The sequence below is a fragment of the Monopterus albus genome, unplaced genomic scaffold (assembly GCF_001952655.1).
Source record: "Monopterus albus unplaced genomic scaffold, M_albus_1.0 scaffold398.1, whole genome shotgun sequence".
Taxonomy (NCBI): domain Eukaryota; kingdom Metazoa; phylum Chordata; class Actinopteri; order Synbranchiformes; family Synbranchidae; genus Monopterus; species Monopterus albus.
The window spans coordinates 25,154-50,464 of NW_018128278.1; the positions used below are offsets into that span (position 1 = coordinate 25,154).

The 25,311-nt window shown below is 42.4% G+C and overlaps 3 protein-coding genes across 4 annotated transcripts in view; all 3 read left to right on the top strand.

The window, feature by feature from the left end:
- Window positions 1-540: 540 nt before the first annotated feature.
- Window positions 541-11,174, top strand: nptxrb (neuronal pentraxin receptor b). The gene is made up of 7 exons (XM_020586230.1): window positions 541-684; window positions 934-1,267; window positions 1,484-1,889; window positions 3,307-3,676; window positions 4,359-4,600; window positions 6,088-6,267; window positions 9,136-11,174. Exons 2-7 carry the CDS (start codon window positions 948-950, stop codon window positions 9,379-9,381), a joined length of 1,764 nt encoding a protein of 587 aa, XP_020441886.1. The 5' UTR covers window positions 541-684; window positions 934-947; the 3' UTR covers window positions 9,382-11,174.
- A 3,952-nt stretch (window positions 11,175-15,126) lies between these two features.
- On the top strand, window positions 15,127-17,869 carry LOC109951618 (dynein light chain 4, axonemal). 2 transcript variants are annotated; one of them, XM_020586221.1, is made up of 4 exons: window positions 15,127-15,245; window positions 15,657-15,736; window positions 16,870-16,953; window positions 17,127-17,869. In XM_020586221.1, the coding sequence occupies exons 2-4, from the start codon at window positions 15,665-15,667 to the stop codon at window positions 17,289-17,291; spliced, it is 321 nt and encodes a 106-aa protein (XP_020441877.1). In that variant the 5' UTR covers window positions 15,127-15,245; window positions 15,657-15,664; the 3' UTR covers window positions 17,292-17,869. The 2 variants fall into 2 exon arrangements, with proteins under 2 accessions (XP_020441877.1, XP_020441876.1); XM_020586220.1 differs by having other exon boundaries at window positions 15,129-15,230.
- A 4,640-nt stretch (window positions 17,870-22,509) lies between these two features.
- Window positions 22,510-25,311, top strand: part of LOC109951609 (extracellular serine/threonine protein kinase FAM20C-like) — a gene marked incomplete at its 3' end in the record, with an annotated part of 32,720 nt that continues 29,918 nt past the window's right edge. Inside the window, exons 1-3 of the mRNA XM_020586211.1 lie at window positions 22,510-22,638; window positions 22,759-22,814; window positions 23,955-24,407. Coding sequence (XP_020441867.1) covers window positions 22,510-22,638; window positions 22,759-22,814; window positions 23,955-24,407 — 638 coding nt within the window. The remainder of the gene's footprint in view (window positions 22,639-22,758; window positions 22,815-23,954; window positions 24,408-25,311) is intronic.

Sequence of the window (25,311 nt, forward strand, 5' to 3'; positions counted from 1 at the left end):
TCTGAATGACAGTATCTCCTCTTCCTTCCTCTAGCCCTGCTAATTAGCTGTGGCCTCTTTACTTCATCAGATGTGTTATTCTCACTCCTGTGGACACATACAGGCTGCACGATCTGTATCTGACAAAGAACACGTCACCTATGGAATTCCAAGCATGTTGAACTGTGGCATTCCAGGTGTGTGGGTGTCAGGTTTCTTTGTTATCATATAATTTATTTAACAAAGAAGAAAAGGAAAAACTGAAAGTGTCTCTTCAAACTAAAGTCACTGACAAAAAGCCCTTGTTTTTATTAGGCTATGAAATCACACCAAGCCACTAAAAATGTCAGCATACTGGTCCTTTTAGACCTTTTTACATTTCAGTCACCTTCTCTGTTCTGTCTTTCTCTTGATGTTTCTCTTTCTCTGGCCCTACACACACACACACACACACACACTGTGATCCATCACCGCCTTGTTTGTTCACGCTGCTGCTGGAGGCTCACCTCTGCTCTGACTGACGCATGCTCACAGCCTCGCTCCACCTCTTCCCGCGGTCCCCATGGTAACGCATGGAGGAGAGCAGCTTAGCAACACGGAGACGGAGAGGGAGCATCTCTGGTCCAGACAGCGCGTTGCCATCAGTATTACACGAAAGGGCGACAAAAGGAAAAGAGCAGCGTCTATAAAAGACATCTTCTCTGCGTAAGTGCCACATTTTAACAGCAAACATCAGTTCTATTAGATAAATTGGAAAGTCAGGCTGGATTTTGTTGATCGACTAACTAGATTAGTGATTACTATACACGGATGGTGCAGTCAGTCTTCCGACAATGCTGCTGAACTGATGCTGCTCTCTAGCTGCAGCCTGTTTCAGGCTCGGAAAACACGATATTTTTCTGTTTCCAGTTGTTTGTGCATGTCAATTTTTTTCTGAATCGTATTTTTTTGCAGTCTCCACAGTCATAATGAAGTTTGTGGTGGTGCTTGTGGGAGCGGGCACTCTGGCCTTCCTCGGCGCGGTCATCTGCATCATCGCCAGTGTTTATCCCCGGAAACGCGCTGCGCCTCTCAGCGACAACAGCACACTGACACCGGACACGCTGCTCCAGCCCCTGGAGCATGGATCGATGGCTCACGCCGGGCCGCTGGGCGCTCTGCACGGCGCAAAGTCCTACGATGGGGGGAACGGGCTCGACGGCATCGGGCTGGAAGTTCCCACTCTGAACGAGCTCAATCTCGGAGAGGAGACCGATGGAGGGTCCGCGAAACAGTTCAGCTTCAGCAGGTTGATTTGCACACCTGTACAGGTGGGAGAATGCAAGAGCAAAGATCTGAGGCAGCGACGGGAGCAGGCGGACGAGCCGCTGTACGGAGCCGGGGACGAGGACTGGAGTTATTGGAACGGGCTCGACGGCATCGGGCTGGAAGTTCCCACTCTGAACGAGCTCAATCTCGGAGAGGAGACCGATGGAGGGTCCGCGAAACAGTTCAGCTTCAGCAGGTTGATTTGCACACCTGTACAGGTGGGAGAATGCAAGAGCAAAGATCTGAGGCAGCGACGGGAGCAGGCGGACGAGCCGCTGTACGGAGCCGGGAACGAGGACTGGAGTTATCTCCGGACCACCGCGGAGGAGCTTCGGCAGGTGGTCCTGCAGCAGAACGACCAGATCCTCATGGACCAGAGAACAATTCGGGAGTTGACCGGGAAGCTGAATGAGTGTGAGAGCGGCCTGGAAGACGAAAGGAGCGTCCCGGAGCGGAGCATCGGCGTCTGGAGCGGCAACCGCCGCATCATGGCCGGAGATGATGTGAGCTCTTCGGCCGCGGCGCAGCTGCAGACGGCGCGGGCTGTGGAGGAGCTGGCCAGGGCCATCATGGACCTGAAGGACCGCATCGAGAAACTCGAGGTAGGCTAAGTGGAAAGACACTGAGCCCCAGGCAGACTATTTACCCTTCTGCTGGAGTTTGGCTTCACAGCAGGAAATTGGAGTAATACCAAAAATACATAGCCAGGTGAGACGCTGCTGTTCAGGGCTATATTAGGCCTGTGTTTGACCCATTAAACCGCCAGTTGTCCCCGCTGTAGGTCGACATCCACTGATGTGCAGTTTTGCTGCAAAAAGTGGAGGAACAGTAAAATTCCTTTTTTACTTTATCAAAAGTAAAAGATTCTGCAGATCATGCAGCCGCACTTGCTGCATACAGAAACAATGGCACGGAGTGAGCATCTTAGGTGCTGTGCTCTCTTTGTATCTCCCTCCCCATCTTTATCCTTGTCTCCCTCTTTTATCTTCATCTCACCTTTCCTCTGGCAAGTGACTCCTGAGACAGGCGCTCCTGTTGTCTTGCGCTCAGCGCCCATCCCCAGGGCGTCTGCTGCTTACCCTTCACCTCCACATCCAACAGCAGGATAGAGGCATAAATAAAAGATGAAGCTGGCTGGACAGGAAAGAGAGTGGTTGTGGTGTTGGCGGTGGGGGCTTATAACCACACATACACACTCCTGCATTGCTTCCAAGCCTTTTCAAGCACAGTCACTGACTAGGTTGCATGTGTCAGTGTATATTTATATACAGTAGTCTTGGTCCAGTCCTGTCTCAGCAACTCTCTCTCTGATATTAAATCTCTCCCTCCCGGCCATGTCATCTACACCAACGCTCTCTTTACTGCAGCTTCATCAAATAACTTCTTTTTTTAAACATCTGTTATGGATACTAATGCTGCCATTGGTGTGCTACTATTATCACTACTCTTGCCACGTTGCTGTTTTATCATTTTACTCCTCTTTCTGCCATTTCTTCCTGCACCACTGTGACTATTTTTGCTACTGCTAAGAAGACAGCAGTGATCTATACTTAATTTTTTTTTAAATTTCTCTAGGGAGCAAGCAGCCAGAAACAAAGATCCACACGTTTCATGAACATATAGTATGTAGACCAGCTGTCTACTTTGCTTGCTTATCTGGTTAAACCAAGTAGCCTACTGGACACGTTTAAATTGTGACCTGATGATTGTGTATGATAGAGAAGGGATCACCACAGTTAGTAGGATTTATCTTCTGTGGAAAATTATGGTTTGTACAAAAACGGATGGATTTTGTTGTCTGATCAACTCATTTTCTATTTCATTTACTACTTCTACTACAAAAACTGTCACCACTACTGCTATGATTACTCTCAGCCTCGGATGCTTCCATTAGGAACAGATTAGTTGTTTTCTTTTCCCATATATTACAACTTCTTTCTCCATCTCTCCTTGATTGTTTTTAATCATTTAGGCTTCAAACACCTACTTTACTCTCTTTTCTCTGTCCTTTTCCTGCAGGCAGAGATAGGGCCAGCTGTCTTGAACCTCACTGATACATCTGTGGGTACAAGTAGCAGCAGCAGTGGTGGCAGCAGCCCAGCTCCCGTTCCGTCCACTGGGGGTGCTTCCTCCCCACCTGCAGCAGCTGCCCCAGGGGGGCGCCGTCCTGCCTCCCCCGCTTCCTCTGCTCTCAGGCCCCCAACTAAAGGTTCCCCTGGGCGTGGAAAGGGCACCTGGAGGGTGGAGGACCTGGAGGGAGAACTAGAGAGAAAGATAAAGATGTTGGAGAAGGAGCGTCAGGCCATGAGGAAGGAGACACAGGGTCAACATGAGAAGATCAACCAGGACATTGACACTGTCAGCCACCGCGTCACTGAACTGGAACACAGTGAGTCTGGGGGAGAGTGAGGAGGAGAGTAAAGGGGTGGTGGCTGAATAAACTGATACACACAGGGAGGCAAGCAACTGCATCACCAAGCTGACGTACATGAGAGCATCACAAGCAAAGACTAAAATGAAACTTTAATGAGCACTGTGGGCAAACTGGGTCATCTGAGCAGTAGGGAATAGAATAAGGTGATTAGTGAGTGCTGAAGGTTAAGAAATGTCAGATAGGGCCAGGAGATAAAAATAAAATGATACAATTGAAAATGGATTTTTTTTTGGCTGTATACTGTTAAAATTGTCTTCTGTCACAGACAATCATGGTCACTGTCTCAAGGTAAGAAACAGGAAAACAGAAAAGTGTAGAGCTGAGACTATGAGTTCAGGAGCTGTAGCGAGGAAGGTTGAAAGGAAAAGAAAAAGCACTTCTCTGTTCTCATTCTCCCAGCCTCTCTGACTGTCTATTTCTTCTCTGCCTTGAGCACTGTGGCCTCAGGTTAGAGAGGCTGATTATCAGTTGTAACAGTTGAGACTCTTACCAGACATTGTGTGTGCACAAAGTGGCAGGGACAAGTAAGAAGAGAAAAGCCAGTGTTCTTGCACAAATTGGTCATTAAGGCATGTTCTCCAATTTCCTCTCTTTCTGTTTGCATTCTCTCTTCCCGGCTCCGTCTGTGTCTCCAAAGCCCTGTCAGAGCCGTCATTCCCTGATGGCTTCGTCCTTTCCTTCCCCATGAGAACCAACTACATGTACGGCCTGGTGAGAAAAGAGATAACCGAGATGTATGCCTTCACTGCCTGTGTATGGCTGAAGGCCAAAGAAGGAGGCATCGGGACACCCTTTTCCTATTCGGTGCCGGGGCAGCCTAATGAGCTGGTGCTGCTACAGGGCGTCCACAACCCTGTGGAGCTGCTCATCAACGACAAGGTACAGGGGGAATGAAAAAGATTGATGTGGTGTAGTTGTACAAATGGAAAAATCAATTGTGAAATTATGTGTCCTACAAAGTTTATTGTAATCTATCAAGTGAAAGAACCTGCCAAGGAAATCATTACTAGCTATTATGACAAGTAGTTTGTGGCTTGTTGTGGTGTTACAAACCATCCATCCATCCATCCATTTTCCTCCGCTTATCCGGGACCGGGTCGCGGGGGCAGCAGTCTAAGCAAAGATACCCAGACTTCCCTCTCTCCAGACACTTCCTCCAGCTCCTCCGGGGGAATTCCGAGACATAGTCCCTCCAGCGTGTCCTGGGTCTTCCCCTGGGCCTCCTCCCGGTGGGACATGCCCGGAACACCTCCCTAAGAAGGCGCCCAGGAGGCATTCGAAACAGATGCCCGAGCCACCTCAGCTGTCTCCTCTTGATGTGGAGGAGCAGCGGTTCTACTCTGAGCTCCTCCGGGGTGACCGAGCCCCTCACCCTATCTCTAAGGGTGCGCCCGGCCACCCTGCAGAGGAAGCTCATTTCGGCCACCTGTATCCGGGATCTTGCCCTTTCGGTCATGACTCAAAGTTCATGACCATAGGTGAGAGTTGGAATGTAGATTGACCAGTAAATCGAGAGCTTCACCTTACAGCTCAGCTCCTTCTTCACCATGACGGACCGGTACATCGACCGCATTACTGCAGAAGCTGCACCGATCCGCCTGTCAATCTCCCGTTCCATCCTTCCCTCACTCATGAACAAGACCCCAAGATACTTGAACTCCTCCACTCCACAAACCCATTGATTAAAATGAGCAATGAAAACATGTTCATTCTTGTGATGGACTAAATTTTTCATGCAACTGTTCTTATGTAGTAAAGAAAACAAGATGCTCATATGAAAATGACACAGCATCCAGTTAATGTTTCAATCAATATGATGTGTTATAGAGTTTTTTTTTTTTTTTTTTTTACATTTGTGTTTCTCTGCATACACTATAGCCTAAGGTCATAAATCAAAACATTTATTCTCCCAGCAATGTAAAAGTTAGAACTAGGTGAACAGATGCTGCCCTATAGGATGAATAAAAATTGTTATTGGTGTGAGGGCAATCTCCAGTTTTGTTTGTCACAGTTTTAGAAGTGGAGCCCACAGCATATCTTGCTGAGGAGAGACAGTATAGATACAAGCTTTTTCCAGCTGTTATTTGCAGTGACGCTTACCTTTTATAGTGCTTACACGTATAGCTCCCATGGAAGAGGAGTGGGGGGTTGTAACTACGGTGAAAGGAAAGTCTAGACTGTCCATGGGGTGTATTTTTGCTGACCTAAACCATCAGTGTGTCCTCATTTGGCCCTTATTACATGCCCACACTTGTCCAATATCCAGAAATGTAATGCAAGCTTCATGTGTTGTGCGGTAGCTCAGTGGCCATCAAATCACTCATTCACTTTGGGAAGAAAGGTGTAACCTCATCCGCTGTGTGTAGGGGGCGAACCTGCCTCTTCCCCTACCACAAGACGAGTGGCAGCACATCTGTGTCAGCTGGACCCTGAGGGACGGAGTGTGGAAGGCCTACCAGGGTGGAAAGATGAAGGGGAAGGGGGAGGGGCTGGCTGCCTGGCATCCCATCAAACCAGGAGGAGTCCTCATACTGGGACAGGAACAGGTGACACGGATGGTTGGATGGATGGAGAAACTAATCAAAGGATAGACACTGAACAGATGGATGAATGGACTAAAGGATCAATAGGTGGATGGATGACGAGTAACTGGGTGGAAATGGATGGATTAACTGATGAATGCGTGGACATGTGGACTGATGGATAATAAATGTATGGATGGATGAACAGTTTAATGGATTGTGGACAGATGAAGGGAGGAATAGACTGACAAATGAATAAGTAAACTAATGGATGGATGAATAAATGGATGAACAGATGGATGAATGGGCCTATTTGGATGGATAGGTTCATGAACCAATTACAGATGAGGTGAGGGATGGATGCACAAATGAAAGGGCAAACTAATGGATGCATGTGTGGATGATGGAAGAGTGGGCCTATTTTTTAGGTGGTTGATAGGATATGCAAACTTGTGGGTGGATGATCAAAGATGGATGATGGATGATTTAACTGAATGAACAGACAAACATGACAAACAGATGGATGGATGAGCATATTAATGGACAAATGAATTAGCAAACTGATGGATGAATGGACAAATCGATGGTTGTATGAATAGCTAGAGGAACAGGTGGGTGGATGGATGGATGGAGCAGCTTAACAGAGAGCTGGCTGAATGAATGAATGGATCTGTTTGAATGGTTGGATGGATACCAAAACTACTGGATGGGTGAGCAAACTAATAGATGAAATATTGACTGAATAGATGGATGAAATGATACATGGGAAGATGATTGGATGAATAGATTATACTAGGGCAGGAAAAAGTGACAAAATGGATGATGGATGCAATGAAGGATGGGCAGTTACATCAACAAACAGACTGATGGACACATGAATGGACAGAGTTATAAGTGGATGAACAGACTAATGGATAAATGGATGGGTGAATGGATGGACAAGCTAAAGAATGGATGCTGCATGGATGAACAGACTGATGGATGGATGATACATGTATGCATAGGGAGATAAGGAGAGCTATTTTAAGGGAACACTTTAGCCTTTCACACATGGACAGACAGAACTCAAATGGTGCTTATCCTCACAATGGGCTGCCTCATTAGCGAGACACCCACATTACATACAGTACAGTGGGTATGGAAAGTATTCAGACCCCCTTAGATTTTTCACTCTTTGTTATATTGCAGCCATATGCTAAAATCATTTAAGTTCATTTTTTCCTCATTAATGTACACACAGCACCCCATATTGACAGAAAAACACAGCATTTTTGACATTTTTGCAGATTTATTAAAAAAGAAAAACTGAAATATCACATGGTCATAAGTATTCAGACCCTTTGCTGTGACACTCATATATTTAACTTAGGTGCTGTCCATTTCTTCTGATCATCCCTGAGATGGTTCTACACCTTCATTTGAGTCCTGCTGTGTTTGATTATACTGATTGGACGTGATTAGGAAAGCCACACACCTGTCTATATAAGACCCTACAGCTCACAGTGCATGTCAGAGCAAATGAGAATCATGAGGTCAAAGGAACTGCCTGAAGAGCTCAGAGACAGAATTGTGGCAAGGCACAGATCTGGCCAAGGTTACAAAAAAATTTCTGCTGCTCATTCTGCAGACTGTGGTCCTTACATGAAAAATAAAAAGCAGAGAGCTGAGAGTTCAAGATGTGGCACTGATGGAACAATACTTGATCTAATGGATATTTTTAGAGAGAGAGAGAGAGAGAGAGAGAGAGAGTACTACTAATCCATGCTGTTGTTTGAACATGTTGACCAGTCTTGATGGAGAAAATCTTAGGACATCCATGACACAAGGGGGCAACATTTATTTTAAATTTAGTACATGTACTGATATAGTCTATTAAAAGTTTTGATATATATTCCCAGAGATACAAATTTTCGAGATCCAGTCAATTTGTCGTGGGAAGTTTTAGGTACAGTTTCCCACAGCAAATGTGGTTGCTTGCGACTTCTGTCCTGCTAACTGTACCTGTTATGGCCTTTTCTCCAGGACTGTAACAATAACACATAAAAACCGATTCTTTATAGACACACAGTTTCACCCAAGACAACAAAACACAATCACCTTGTTCTTTGTAATCGTTGTCCTGCTCTTGTTTTAGAGGACTTGCGGAGTAAATAACATAACTTCACACAACAACAACAAAATGTTTGCGTGATTGTTCTCCCCATGCCTGTGTGGATTTTCACTGGGTACTCTGGCTTCCATTCTAAAGACATGCAGATTAGGTTAATTGGTGACTCTAAATGGGCCCATGGGGGTGATTTAAGGTATTTGGTGTCAAAACTGTGCCGGACTGCACTGCTCTACTGTGTCAACCCCCCTACATGATGGGGAGCAGCCAAAAAAGAAACAACAGCTGGTGTTTGCTTACTCACTGAATGAACTGTGGTACAAGCTGTACCAGACTCTATGACCAGTCAGTTAGTGTTGCCCCAGTGTTTCTGAGCCATCTGCAAATATGGATGTTTGGTTTCAGAAGTGGAATACTGGGAGGTCATGATTTAAGGAAACTGATATTATAAACATTTTTAACCCTCTCCCTTCAGTTTATGGTGGCGAGAATAAGAGTACACAGTTTAGAGAGATTTTAGTGATACTTGTAGTAAGAAAAGCAGTCCCTGAACTGAACCTTGGAACCACAGCCCAGGATTTCAGTATAAACTCCACTTGCACTGGTTGACATACAGGCACATTCACAGTTTAATGAAAGAGGCCCTGAGTTATAAAAACCGTTCTTGCAGTAGAAAAAGGCTTTTAGATTATTGTAGAACATAATCTGAGCACAGCCTGATCTCTTGGTTATTCATGCTCACATTTTGACATTCAACCTTTTGTCTTTTTCTCCTCCTACGCCAGGATACGGTGGGTGGGCGATTTGACGCCTCCCAGGCCCTGGTTGGGGAGCTCTCGCAGTTCAATCTGTGGGATCGGGTGTTGAAGCCAGCAGAGGTGGCTGCCCTGGCTGAATGCAGCTCCTCTGCACTTGGCAACATCACCCCATGGACCGATGACGACATAGATGTTTATGGTGGAGCCACCAAGGAATCCCTGGACCCCTGCCACGCTGCCCAGAGATCCCATCCCTCCAGCCCCAAACAGTGAAGGGGGAGGGGGTCGGCCAAGGGTGGTCAGGTTTGACCACCAGAAGTCTATTCTGGAGATTAAAGGCACATCATATTGAAGATTACAGTATATTTGTTTTCAGGATGGGATGCTTGCTGGTGAACTGAAAGACAGAGCTATTATGTTGTTAAGAGTGGTGTATCTGTTTTGTTTTTTGTGCTGCTGTCACGCTCATGTATTTACCTCTACAGTGAGTTTAGTCGCAGAACCGCTTTGCTGAAGGCTGCAGTAGTGGATCAACTTCTTGAACCAACAGGACTCTTATGGAACCATTCCATAACAGACTACTGGTACCACCCTCTGTTTTAGGTGATAATCTGTTTGGCCAGTTAGCCACACATGGTTGTTCAGGCAGAGGGCTTTGAAGGGTTTGGATAACTACGGAATGAACCTTTAATGATGCCATATCTAAGTGTTTCTTAATGTTACAGCAATGTGACAAAGTTCTGTCTTTTCTCATCTTATGTCCAATTGATTGTGTTTAACACTAAAACTGATTTCTGAGATCATGCTAATATTGATTTCTACAAAATGAGTTTTATTCATTTTAATTGTATATGATCTTGTTAAGTAATATCTCTGTACTCTAAGTTTTATATGTTGCATACCATCATTTGGTAAAACAGTGGTCTTAAAAATGCATATTGTGTAATGTATCTCTGCTAATGTTGCTCTGTTCCAGTCTGCTCCTCCTGCTGTAGCCTCTCACACACCTCACAGTTCGGCAAAGTTACTGTGCTCCTTTTTTAAATTAATTAATTCATTTTTTGCAACTTAAAAAGGAATGATCAACTGACCTCTGAAAGTAGCACCCATCAGACTGAACTTGTCACAAACCTGACTGAGATGGAATGTAATATGCATGAGAAATAGATTGGTTTCCCAGGCTACCCCGCACTCTGAAGCAGTGCAAGTTCTCTTTGGTATCTATTTGGTGTCATCACTACCACCTGTAAATTGCATTTCTGTCATATCTAAGAAAAACACACAGACATAAGGTTCTTTCTGGCTTACAGCACATCGAAATGGCCACATGTCCATCCTAAACATCACCAGATGGTAACTCTCTCACACTGCCTGATGAAGGCTAAAGGGTAGACAGTTCAATCACTCATTTGGAAAACAACTACAGCAAATTAGTGACTTTAACTCATGACCAACAGGAATCAGTTATATTTCTCAGAATTTACCACTTAATTTGTATTTTGGTTCATAACATGGAGACAGATGGGAGGTGCTAAATCTCTTCTGTGCAAGTTCAAAACGGACGTCATGGGAATCGTGTTTAGAGAAGGTAGAGCAAGCCACCCACACTGTGCAGGGCGAGGGTTGGATTTCTACTTTGGCCAACCACACCAAACATACTGTATATCCACTCAACACTGTGCAGCAAAGTGAAGTATGGTCAAAATACAATCATTGCTTGTGTTCACTTTTTACCTCAAGATTTCAGCCCCACATAGGATCTGACACCCTGTTGTAAAGTGCCTGTCTGGGCTCTCACGCCCGCAAAATAATCAGATGTCTCTGTTTTCTTCTTCATCGCCATCTCTTTCTTCTCTCACTCTCTCTTGCTTTTGGTTGTTGAAGGCTGTGACAGTGTTCTGCTTGTCCTTATTTGCATCTTCATGCATCTTCTATGGTATTGTTAAATAGATGGGTTAAAAAAATAAAATTATTATGACAACATTTCTGGGGTCATAGTATTTTAAAAAATGACATCAAAGAGAGGTGTGTGGCATTATTTTTGCTTTGGGGGCCAAAACCAGATGCTGGTCCCACCATTTAAATCCCAGATTATTAGAGTTAAGCAAGTAGTGGTTAGGGTTAAAGTTAAGTCTACAGGAAATTAATGTAAATCAATGCAGAGTCCTCACAAGGAGTGACAACAAATGTGTGTGTGCACATGAGCTCATCATATTGCAACAGATCATTTAGATTACACCTCGGCTGCAGACCTTCATGACCCTAACACACACACGTGTGTGATGTGTGTACTTGTATGGCAGTACATTGTGAGGACCTTGTGTGAGTTTTATGCCATGAGAGTGAGGACATTTTGGCTGGTCCTCACTTTTTGACTCTCCTTCAAAAGGTTATTTGGGGGTTAAGACTTGATTTTAGTGTTAAGTTTAGAATTAGGCTTAGTTTGGTCATGGTAAGGGCTGGTGTAGGCATTTATCTGTGATGGTTAAGGTTTGGGTAACTGGGCTGGGGGGATGCTATGTCAGTGAATATCCTTACAAAGATAGCTGTACAAACACATAGAGTACACACACTTGTATGTAGCCTAATCTCATTTAGCTGTAGTTTGATTAGCTGCATCTTTGCTGTCAGATCATTTTGCCTCTGACACGTGCCTGTATGTTAATATAGAGACAGAGAGGCGAGTGTTCAGCAGACTTCAAAGTCTGCTCCTTGATGCAGACATAATAGATTACTCATACATTTAACTAAGAGTCTTGATTCGTGACTGCTGATCTGCCCACATGCACAACATGCCTTGATGTTTCTTAGCTGAACTGTGATCTGATGTGTAGCCTCCCACTGATAACATTTCATATTATTATTTGCTCATATAGAATTGATTTACCCTGCGTGGTTTGGCTGCTGTAGCCATTGATCAATCAAAGAAAACCAATCACTCGGTCAATCAGTGATTGAATATGAGCAAGTCATCATCACACTCATTCGATTAGGTAATCAGAAGTGAGTCTTACAGTCGGTCGCTCAGTGGCTCATCCGGTGACTATTTTTTTCCACTGTTATTTTGCGATCCTTTGCTCCATCTCGGTGTTGATCTCACCTCTGTCACAGCTTGTTAGCAGAGCCACATGGGGTTTTCCTCTCACCTCCGCAGCTATCTGCTTCCTCTGCTGCTGAATTATAGATAAACCTAATTACCTCTCTCAGAGATGGGCAAACATTATGGAACTTCTTGTGTGACCCACTCACTGTCACACGCATCCACAAATACACCAACTCAAATATTCATTTTTCTCAACTTTTTCTCATCCCCTGCTGCACAGACACGTGCAGTGTGTCAGTCTTCCTCATGACTACAGAAACTACAAATGGTTTTTTTCTCACTGCACGGTTCGCTTCACTGACTGCCTCAGTCCGGTCACAGTTGTTACACATCCTCTACGTATACATTCTAGGTTCACTGTTGAACACTCACTCACTTTGAACTGCTTCACTCTGAAAACCTGTCATCTAATAGTCAGGCTTTTTTCATTCATTTTCATCATCATTATCACCCAGCCTCCTCTCATATTTACCACTAAATATTTACAACTTGTTTTACTCTCATGATGAATATTCTCCTCAAGGTTTTCATATCACCTCCTCCTCTCTTTTTTCTGTCTCGCTTCACCTGTTGGCACCTTTTCACCCTCTGTCAACACCTCCATCTCCTTTTCTCTATCTTTTTGCTTTGTTTTGACAGACTTTTCAACTTATCAACCGTTTGGCACTTTTCTCTGGGAGTCCCTCACCTGGGTATTCAATGCTTCCTCTGTCACTCATTCTTAGTGCATTATAAGATGTTACTTGATCAACCCTCACAACCCTCTTCAGGATAAGGGGTAAAGATAATGGATGGATGGGTGGATGAATAATTTGGTCATACACTTGCATAGCCTACACACAACACATTTCTCTAAAACACTTTAAACAAGACTAATTATTTCAATTCAACAGGTGGGCAAAATATAACAGTAACCAAAGTGAGCCAATTGCAAGAATCAAACCCCCGGCCAAACCATTTCATCACATAATGTGTTGCTGTGCAATTAGTTAATGACTCACTGCTTCTCTGAGCCAAAACACTCTTGAGAGAGGAGGATGTGGGAAGATGAGGTGCCACAACTTTATATTACAACATACCTGTGGTCAATAGCACTCTCTTCTGAATCAAGAAAGAGGGGTAGAAACAAAAACAGTGGACAAAGGGAAGAAGGGAAGAAAGACATCATGTGATCTGTCTGCCGGCCTCTCCAAAGACTGACTGATAATCCACAGTCTAATCCAAAAGGGAATCATTACTTCAGAGGCCGTAGGTACTGTAGCTGACTAATGTGTATATGTCAGCATCATCAACAAGCTAATGTTAGCTTTTCCACTTTGTACCTTTGTATTGATTTATTCTGGTTGCAGTTTAATCATTCCAACTGACTGCAACATTAGTATTTTGTTGTCCATTTAGGAGAAAACTGTACTTTCCTGGATTGGCAAAAAAAGTCATTTTGCTCAGTTTGTAAATTTTTCTTCAGTTTTGGTCTAGGCTACATGGTTCATTTATGTCTGACATAACCCTGCAAGCGATGTAGCCTTTTAGTAAGATGTTGTTAAAGTTTATGCCATCAACACAGCTAAAAGTAGGGAGTTGTTCAACATCCATCCATCCATTTTCCTCCACTTATCCGGGACCGGGTCGCGTGGGCAGCAGTCTAAGCAAAGATGCCCAGACTTCTCTTTCTCCAGACACTTCCTCCAGCTCTGCCGAGGCGTTCCCAGGCCAGCCGAGATACATAATCCCTCCAGCGTGTCCTGGTTGTTCAACATATAACATGAAATTTCTCATGTTTCACATACAACGCATGGTTACCTATGTGTGTCAAGTATGTAACATTGAACTTGATGCAATAGTGGCCTGAACATCAGTTCTTTATCAGTATTACTGGGAAAAAAACATTCCTCTATAATTTGTTTGTTACTGCTGATACATCCGCTACAAACAACATTAGACATACATTATGTATGCATATCTATCATATTTACTTGTGTAGTGTAGAAGAGAATTATTTATGTAGAGATGCTGCTTGCAAACCAATGATGGTAAGATGATGTCAGGGGGTAGGACTGGATAAGTCTGACTTCTTCCTACTCCATTCAAGCATGTACTAAGTATAAGCAAATTGATATTGGATTAGCATTTGTTGGATATGTGTAAAATTATGTGTGTTGATATATCAACTGTCTTTACATGCTTGAAAGAATAAATAAATCAAAATCAAATCAAATATCGCTGAAATGTAAACCTCATTATCTGACAATGTGTCACTGCAATGCCACTGAAAACCACGAGCACTATGGGCTCTATATTCTGTATACATTAGTTCTGGAGCTGGTTATTGCTGCTGTGCTACCTGACTGCCACAACTGTCTATGGCTGTCGTGACCACATATGACCTAGTTTCAAAGACAGGGCAGGAGGGGTAAAGAGAAGTGGATACTGTTTGAGTTTGTCTTGATTTTCACTTTGCCGTTAATGGTCAAAAAGTAGAGGGAGAAGTTAGTTAATGCAGCCTTAATGTAGGCCAGAATCAGTAAAGGGTTGATTAGGAAGTATAGAGTAAAGGTTTTACTCATACTCAGCCTGATAGACAGTAGTGCTGTTTTTAGAACAAACAGACAGGCCCACTGTGTTAGAACATAACTAAGTAGGATACATTTAACCTACTGAAGAACTGCATGAGTTACTTTTAGCCTTCTTCAATTTTAAGATACTTTTCCCTTCTTCTCCACCACAACATTTCTGAGACTAAATTTTGACATCTATATAATTTAAGAGTTTAACATACACACACACAAAAATATTATAAAATATTATTCAATTGTATAAAGTTTTGTACCATGGTTGATGTTCTAGATAGATAAAGCTAAGAGGAATTATTTTCGGTTGATTGACAACATCTGAGCCAATAGAAAGAAAGCTAGGTTGTAGTAGGCGGGACTTCCCTGTACGGACGTCCCTTGTTTAAAATGTCTCCTTAACAACCGAGCTGGGAGTCAAACAGCAGAAGTTTTCGCTGGATAAACGCTTGGTAAATAGCCACATTGTATGCTATTTTGCATTTATTAACTATCGGCAACACATTTTAACTCAGAATGATACCAACATGCATTAAAATTGTCCAGCTTTGGGCAGAAAATATCAACCGGTAGCATCAGCTGTTTGCTAACAAACAAGCTCAGCTAACTAGCTAGTTTAGGTTGGAAAACTTAGGATTGCTAACTTCACTGGTAATGTCTACACGCTAATCATTTTGTGAGACATCTGTGGATACTGTACAGAGAAGACAGTTCATTTTGGTGGAACGTTATGATAAGATATCTGTTGTAGCTCGTTAGCTAGCAGTGGCTAGGGATGTTAGCTAACCTAGTCTCCAGCCCAGTTGAAATGCTTTTCAAAGACACATGTATTAGGTGGGTTCATTCTCTGTAAACATGTAGAAAATGTCAATTTGCAGGAGTCGGAATGGCTGGAACTGGCGAGGGAAAGAAAGAAGAGGCCGACTATAAGAGACTGCACAGCTTTCCTCTTATTAGGGTAGGAAAGAATTGGCACAGTGCCTCTTGGTACAGGACCTGTTTGGGAGCAGCTCATTCTGCAATGACAACATCAACATGGCAATTTAGCTGTATCAAGTTCCTTTGCAGGCTGGGGGTTTAGTATGCATTGTTGTGTTGTATTGGCAGGGTGCATGTGAATTGGATGTGCACTGTGACTGAATCATAATTGTGGCAAGTCTGTGTGCCTGCTCAAATCTGTATCACCTTTACAGAACTATTAGATCAGAAGATGTAAGCAAACTTTGTAAAATGACACAGATCAATACATCCTCTGCTCATTCACTCACCACATCACAGTTAGCAAATGCAATTGTAACTGATTTATGGCTGAAACCATGAGTATGTGTACTCTAAGACTCTCATAGTTAATAGCTGTCTTTCATTACCATGCCTTTTGGTCACAGACAGGCACACAATAGATTCTTTGAAGGCATCTTTGCAAATTATAATATTAATGATTGTTAGGAGTTAATTATACTTTAGAATTTCTCAGGAAATTGTCCTGTTAGGAAACGAGGACACATGCTGTACACGGCTGATTCATAAAACTGAATTTCCCTGTTTCTGTACTATTTTATACAGACAATAGAAAACACACTATTTGCAAACAGAGATGGATGGAATAAAATCTAGCTCAAATTGAGGTAAAATTAGGTATTATATACTCTAAGCTTAGCAAACAAGAGCAGATGGGCTACACAGCAATACCTCTTAATGTGCAGATTTTTTAGATAGTCATTCCTGTATCAAAAGAAAATGGATGGCTAAAGAGAGATGTTCAAACTTGGACTTGTTTGCTCCAGCTGCTGTTGCTACTCTGCTGTGTCTGTATGATGTGTTCAGTGTGTGCTGCAGACATCAAGTGATGACAGCTTTTGTGTTACACTTTACACTTGGAGCATACAAATGAGCTTTTCCTTTACCTGTTTCTGAAGTTTCTCTACTATTCTAAAATAAGTATACTATACTTATTTTTTTATTTTTATTTCTTTCTAAAGCCAGAATGTTTATGTTTGTCATGTTCTTGTCTGTTGCAAACTCACATACTTGTATGTAGAGACAGATTCAGAGAGGAAAGTGTAGTCCCTTACAGCATTTGTTTGTCCTCAGCACACGGACATGCCAGAGGAAATGAGGGTTGAGACCATGGAGCTTTGTGTAACAGCCTGTGAAAAATTTGCCACCAACAATGAGGTAAGTGCGCATGACATCATACTTTCAGTCTTCTACATATATTTGTCTGCCATGCTGTGTCTATAGTGATGGTGAGGGAATGAAATCACACTGTTGGCAGCAGTACTGTGTCAGGACTTTGCTTTATTAACACTATAAGATCTATTTTTTAAATTGCTTGATCTCTTTCCCAGAGTGCAGCGAAGATGATCAAGGAGTCGATGGACAAGAAATTTGGCAGCTCGTGGCACGTGGTGATCGGTGAAGGCTTTGGCTTCGAGGTCACACACGAGGTGAAGAACCTGCTCTACATGTTCTTTGGAGGGAGCCTGGCCGTGTGCGTGTGGAAGTGCTCCTAGCAGCTCCCCTCTGACGAGGTCACTGGTCTGGGATTGAACACACCAGCCACCAGCCAGATGCTGGTTACATTTGTGTTGCGGCAGATCAGTTTGTCCACGCTGTCAGCCACTGTGGCAGATAATTGTTTGTGAATCTCATCCAGTTGAAAAATTTAGTTGGCAGAGAAGATACTTGAAAGGGGATTTTGAATGCAGCAGTCACTTTGGCTGGTGGGCATAAACAGAGCCCTGCCTTGTCCATCACAATTTTTTTCCCACTCTTCTTTTTCTCTGAAGCCGTATCCATGGTCCTAAACGTGTGAACATGCATGAGTAAGCAAGTTCAACTTTTACGAACACTACAGCCAGCCAGGGTCTCCAAAGTCCTTTATCCTCATTCAGGGAGTGCATGTGTGTGTGAGTGAATTTATATGTTTGTGTGTGCTGGACACACACTGTGTTTTTTTTAAATAACATTACATTGTCACCTCCCTCGGCAGGTTGTGCGACAGTAAACTGTCCGCGCCATCTCTGAGGTTTCACGCGTGTCTTTCTCTTTCTCAAGCCGCACTAGTCTTTCAATAAAATTTGTAATCTTTTTTATGTGTACATATTTTGATGCAACTTCTTTTTAAAGACCAGTGTCATGTTCTTATAACTAAAGGCTCAGCATCTCCTGAGCCAGAAAACACTAGGCCCAGTGCGCCTGTAAAGGTCTTTGTAATAATCTCTAATGATATCACCCTGTTGAGTGATATAGGCAATGTGATTGTTTTCATGTTTAAATGATCCAGTGATATGGACCATTATGTGTGAACCGACCGGGTTGTACAATAAACTCTGAAATTTGATGAAAGAGGAACATAAACTGTCACTGTGTTTTTCACAGCATTTGTTATTGGCACATCGGTTAGAATTGCATTCAGATGAGCAAATGCAATTTTTATGAACCTTGCAGGCAAAACGAATGGCTGCTGAGACGGGGGATTTCTGGCAAATTGAGGATAAATTGAAATGGAGAGAAGGGATTTGACATTGTGAAAAATAGTTAGGCAGTTATACAATCATTAGTGACAACATTGCCAGGGGTCACATGACACATTTGTCTCACATATCAGTGGATGTGGAATTTGAATGCCTGGTTTAAAAACAGGAAAGAGTAAAAATATATGTTAAAGGAAAAATATATGGGGCAGGAAAAAAGGTAAATAAGTGTTAGGCCCTTCTCAGGCTGGATGAGACAGGTTTTCTCTGAGAAAGTTGAAAAGTTATTTTCCTCTAAAGGAAACTGACTTATTTTGGGGGAAAGTTTCTCAAACTGTCAGTTCATTGTTCTTCAGTGTCTTTGTAAGGTTCTTTATTGAAACCAAATATACACTCAGCTGGTTTGGTTCTGTGGGTTTAGAGTTGTGCTAGGTAATAAGCTCCTGCACATATAAGCTTATAAATTATATGTTAAGGAAAGGCACTTGTGAGCAAGGCTTGCAATTCAGTTGTTTGCATCCAGTTCCTATCAGTATACGCTGCTTACCAAGGGGGTAGGTTTGGTAGAGACCTCCTCTTCAAGCGGACTCGGCACAGTGCCCGAGTCCAATACGCTTGTGTTCACACTGATCAAAATGAACTGGGCTTTGGGGTAAAGTGTACTGGGGTCCCGGACTGGGTCCCTAACATGAAACTACCCCTAAGAGTAGTCCACAGCAAACATAAAGAACAGCACGGGCGCTGCAGAGTTAGAAGCTGAGAGAAAGTTGTGTGTGTCTAGTTTAGAGAAAAAGCTAAAATATGAGGTGAAGCAGCGTTTTGACCCAGCAGTCAAGGGAAGGAAGGAAGGAGGCTGTCATTACTGACAGATGAGCAAAATTTGGCACCTCCAACCTGAACATTTGTGTACAGAAACACCATGACCTTGGTCAGCCTACACTCTGACCTCTCTAATGAGATAACTCTTGTCAACCCTCCTCTCACTATTACTCTTCTGTTGACACTGTTGCCACCTATATTTACAATTTGTCACAAAGTTCTCTTCTTGCACAGTCTAGTCACTGTGTACGTGCTTCACCTGATGGCTAAGCCACAGACCGAACATGCAGATATTGTTCGTAAAGGGAATTTTGGCAGCACAACACAAAATTTTCTTGTCCTCTGTGATACAGGTTTGAGAACTGTTGAATTACAAATCTTTCTTTGGCATTTCTCCATCCAATAACATTCTCCCTGAAATGATAAAAGTGGATTTGGCATAGATACACCCACATTTCCTAGGATTTCTGCCAGTATATTTCACCTGGATTCACCTGGTTGGCCTAATTCACATGAAGGAGCCTGCACATTCTGCAGTCATTGTACCAGCCCTCTGATTAATCCGGTGAGCCTTGTGTCAGTCAACATGTTTTTACACCGTGTTGCATCTCATTCATTATTCACCTCAGACAATCTTTATATATCTCTTCTCTCTCACTGTCTCTGCATTGTTAAATATTCATACAAAGAGCCACAGAGTCACACCAAAGACTGTTAGTTTGCTCACGCTCAACATTGGAAAGCTCTCTAGACAAGAAGTAGACTCATCATCCTGAAAAGGCTCCATGGAGCTTTATGAGAAGTTAGGGATACATTACCACATAAAGAACATTTCAAATATCATGCACACATGCTCCTTACAGTGACACAGGCGGCCTGCATGTTACTGACTTGTATAAGGTGTACTGCCTGGAGATCACTTGTAAATACAATACAATTTTATCTGCTGGGGTATTGGGGATGGCTACAGTGGTACAGCAACTGCCAAAGCTTCCACGTGTGATAGAAACAGGCAGTAGATAAAAAGGTCTGTTGATGTGGAAATAGGATAAATTGGTACTTAAACCGTTGAACTTCACAGACAATATTGTGCTATCACAGTGTGTCCTCGTTTGAAGCTTCTCTGTGCTGGATAAGCCGAGTGCTGTATCTTAGCAACCTTCTCACCACCTGCAATGATGAGTGGAAGGTTGGAGCATCCCTGCACATGTGTGTGTCAGTGAAAGACACAGGAGGTAAAAGAGAGGAGAAATCTGTAGGTGGTTAAAAATGTAGCTGCCGACAGAATTCAATAGCTGGTACTGGAAGAAGACTTATATATAATATTTATAATATACAGTAGATAAAAAGTGGGGTTTTGAGCATTTAGAGACTGAAACTTCACAGATTTCAACAGTCACTAAAGGATACAGAGCTAGAGAAGAACAGAGTGAACAATGCCAACAGTTAGAGATGGATGGCCTTTTTCATCTGAACATTGCTTGTAGCTTTTTTCTTTAACTGAGAAATGAGAAACACAATCCAACATTAAGGTGTCTTTCTATAGGTGTATGGTGAGGCAGCAGTAGCTGTGATTGTTTCATTAGCTTATCTCCAGACTGAAAAAAAGGGACTGTATGTTTTGGAAAAATGGAGGAGAGCAGTGAAATGTAGTGAGAGTAAAGAGGCAAGGGGGATAAAAGATGAGTCGTGTGTGTGGATGAAGCCACTTGTTTAAAAATACATCACAGACAAAAATAGTACAAGAGACAAAAAGTGAGTCACTAGCAAAAAGCAAAAGGACCAGGAGATGGGTTGCCGAGCTGAAGTAAGAAAAAGGAACCAGAGGATCGGAGGGGAAGAGTTTTGCTGGTGTTTGTTACCTTATTGATTCCACATATCACTATGCTGTAGGCTCCTTGAAAACTTTTTACTTCATCTGTAAAATATAAAGTAAGAAAATTAAAAAAAATACAAATTACATTTTGGCTCAGGGTCATAAAATATTATCTGCACTTTAAATCAAGAGGGAGCCAACAACTTTATAAAATTTCAAACTGTTCTGCGAGCTGCCGGGCTGAACAAAGAGGCTACCTCACTTAAATAAGCTGCAGGGCTGGAGAGTTCAAGCATGTAAGAATTTTAATAAGCAAATCACAGTTCCATTATCAGCATAATGCAAGGAATACAATGTTAATTATAGTGACAAAGCCAAGTCTTTCATGCACCAAGTGATGTTTACTGGGTGCTTTCTATCTGTATTTAAAGTGTCCTTGGGTTTTGTAGGAGGGATTTGAACTGTTTACTTGTTCACAGTCAGTGATTGCTGTGGCCAGGAGAGCAAACACACAGGCAACAAATTAAATAACAGACACCAGAGTCATTCAATGGAAGAGACTTATCCTTACAGATAATAACCAGTACTCTGTCTTTCAAAAATATAATCCATTTCCTCCCGTCTCCGACAAGTTTCACTCCCACTGTGGCTTCATTTGCATGGAGCTCCTGCTGCTGTCCAAAAATCCATGTTTTATGAGAGCAGATGAATCATGAATGAATATGACCACCTGCATGAATACAAAAAAATCCTGCACTGCATCTGTTCAAGTACCTATGTTCAGCTGGCAGAGATTAGTCAGACAGTTGTCTTTTAAGAAGGAGGGTGATTTTCTATCCATAGTCAATCTACACTATAGAGATGGGCATTACATTTTGTTAAGATCTTTCATGTGGATTATGTGAACACACATACAGGTGAAGTCAGAAGTTTCCATACACCTCAGCCAAATACATTTAAACTAAGTTTTCACAACTCCTGACATTTAATCCTATAAACATCGCCTGTCTCAGGTCACTTAGGATCACTACTTTAGTTCAAGAATGTGGAAATGTCAGAATAATAGTAGAGAGAAAGATTTATTTCAGCTTTTATTTCTTTGGTCAAGCACTGTTACCTCACAGCAAGAAAGTTTCCAGGCTCGAATCAAAGTCTCAGCATACGAAGCGTGTGCCTTGCCCACTGCCTGGTAGAAGTCTGCTTCCACAGTCCTGGATCATCGCCCACATTTCCTGAATTCACTTATTATGAACAATATGGTGGTTTTGTCTAAATATCAGGCTTTGACAAAATACAACTAATTCTACATTTAGATGACAAAAGACTAAAATGCTTTATTCTACAATGTCCAAATAAAAACAAGCTGTTCTTATGATGTTGTGTGTGGTGAAATTCTGTTGTACTGTTACTAAACTCTAGATTTCTGCTCTCATTATCTGTCCTATGGTGAGGCCACTATAAGCATAAGCATAAACTTTATTGCCAAGTATTTCAAGAACACAAGGAATTTGACTCCAGCTCAATGGCCCCCAATGTGCACAACAAAAAAACAAAATAAATACACAATATATACAAGTAAAAAAAAAATCACAAGTTAAAAGAGCAACATAGTCTAGCTACATGAACAAAAACAACAAAATCACACGGGAGCACACGTCTGAGGCAGCCCTGGTCGGCCCCATGATGCATCAGTGTGACAAGAAACGAGGCATGGTGTGTGTGGGAGACTGTTTCAAACAACTGCTGGAGGTAACAGTCTTTTCACTGGTGCTGCCCCTCATAAAAAATGCAGATTGAATGCCAATAATAGTCAAAGATGATTTACGGAGGGCAATTTTTAGTCTCTTGTATCATGAATGTCTTTGCCAGGTCAGACGGGTCAATGTGTGCCTGGGGACCAGAGTTTCCAGAATGTTAAAGATCTGGTGCTTCCAAAGACAGAACACTTTCCTCCACTGATGTTAGTAGAAGGGAATCAGAGTTGAAGGTTTCAGCTCCAGACAGAAAAAATGATTTTCTGCCTATAAAGTGCAGGCACTGAACTTTATTCAGAAATTGTTGAATTTACAGTAAGCACAGGAGTTTTGATTTCTTCTTAGCGATTAAACTCATGTTTAAAATTGAAACCAGCAACCATCCTACATTTTACATTGAGTATGTGGTCAAGTTGGTGGACATGTGTGTGTGCTGATGTTGCTCCTGAGTGTACAGTTGAAACCAACGCAGGCTGTGAGTCCGGCGCTGCTCGTTTGACATTAGATACATATTTAAGTTTTAATATTTTCTTCTTGTCAGGTGTGTCTCTCAGTCACTACAACTGTAGAAGAAGCTTCAGTTGACACACTTAAGTTATAAAAGTGGCTTCCTAAAACAGAATTTGATGGACACACTAACAACTGGACAAGACACGACAGATAAGCTGGCAGAAATGGAGCAGCATCAAAAGAGACGAGTAAACACATTGATCCACGTTCAGATCACTCTAACCTGGCACCTTTCTCTGTCAAACACATGTGTAAAAACTGACTGGATACTGTGTGGAGTCTGACCACAGTCAAGGGAGGACAGAAAGCATTTTCACCAGAAGGAGGCTGTGTGTAAGTTGCCTTTTGCTTTTCTCCATATGTGGTTTATACTGTCACTTATTTTGTTATATTACACAGCCTTATGCTGGTTTATTGTTTACGTGCCCCCTTGCATGGGGATATGTACATAGACATCGAGAGCTGATGTACCAGAGTCAGATTCCTTGTGTGTCCGACACAGCTGGCCAATAAAGATGATTCTGAGATTATGACTTCAGTAAATGGATTATGAGGAGTAGATCAATACTGACTTTTTGAAAAAGAGTATAGACAGCTTTCTAAATGCCTATATCAAGGCCATGTTTTTCATATGTCAGCGAAGGTTTGCTTGATGCTTTTACTTTGTGTTTTTATAACTCTACACCATATGGCTTCGCTCAAATTCTCCAACACTTTTTAAAAAATCTTTTAATCCACATTTCTTGCTTCCCTTCATGTGCTCACCTCTCCTGACCCTCTCTCTCATGCTTCTCTCTTTAGGAAGATGTGGCATATGCGCCGTCGCTCCAGGACAATCTGTCTAGTCTTGGCTTTCATCACCATTTCCCTCCATCTCCTCTTTGCGCTTGTTTCTTTTTCTATTAACCACCAGCCCTGTGACCCCCCACTAACACCCAGGACACATATCCTGAGAAACCTGGCAAACACCAACTACACCTCTGTGGGGATCAGTGGTCCGGCTCAGCCACCAACTGACTCCTCACAAAGAGATTCTTCCAATAAGGATGCCAAAGGTCGTGTGCAAATGCTTACAACCATTGTGAGTCGTTACAGCACCAACAGAAGTGAACTTTTGGAGTCTGGGTTGTCAAAACTGAAGGCGCTGTTTGACCATCCTCTTTGCAACATCCCGGGCTCTCCTATCCCTGAGGAAGACTGGCTGCTGAAAGTGATACCAAAGGTCAAGGCTAGTGAGAAAAGCTCCCAGATGTGGTCAGTATCTTACAATTCATGTGCAAAAAGCATTTGTGTAGGATTTGTCCTATGACATCATCTGACATCAGTCTCACAATCAAAAGTACCGTCTCAAAACTGCTTTCTGTAGTGAAACATACTTGTATTTGCTTTATATACCTTCATCTTATTTTCCTCTTACTCTTCATCCTGAGAAGAGTAATTAATTAAGTAGTTAATTGCCTTTGTTACTTTACTTAGTTTTACCATATTTCAGCTGCCATATTCATCTCATTATTAGTTTTATTATAGTTATTACAGTCAAAACATTACAAAACATATAAAGACAATAGCGTAGGGAAAATCTGTTAAAGCAAACTGCAATGTAAAGAGCGTGTGGATAAGATTACATGTAGTTTATTTTGCATATTTCTCTGAATTACACACACGTACAGTACATGCAAGAATTTCACCAGCTGGGTCGGAGCAGACTCGATCTCCTGTCAAGACTGGTTTATACCAGTGCTGCTGCCGTGGTCATCTGTGGTGTTTCAAAGTACTGTAGATACGCTGCCACTGTTTGTTAGTTAGGGTGTGCTGTCACAAGCCTAACCACAAAGGGAACAATGGGATGCAACGCCCTTGCAGACACCAGAAATATGACTGACTTTTGTGGAATGCTTTATATTTCCTGTGGCATCTTTCCCTCCCTTGCATGACCCATGATGTGCAGGATGATCTACAGTTTCTATTAATGATTGTCAAGAGCCAATTTATATCAAATGAATTAACTGAAGCACTTGTTGTTATGTATTTATTTTACAGTGCTGCTGGATAAATTGATGTTTTTTCCAGCAAATCCATTTCAGTGCAAATTATTGTAACATGATACTGACACACTCTTTTATCCCTTTTTCCTCCTTAACCTCACACCCCATCACTC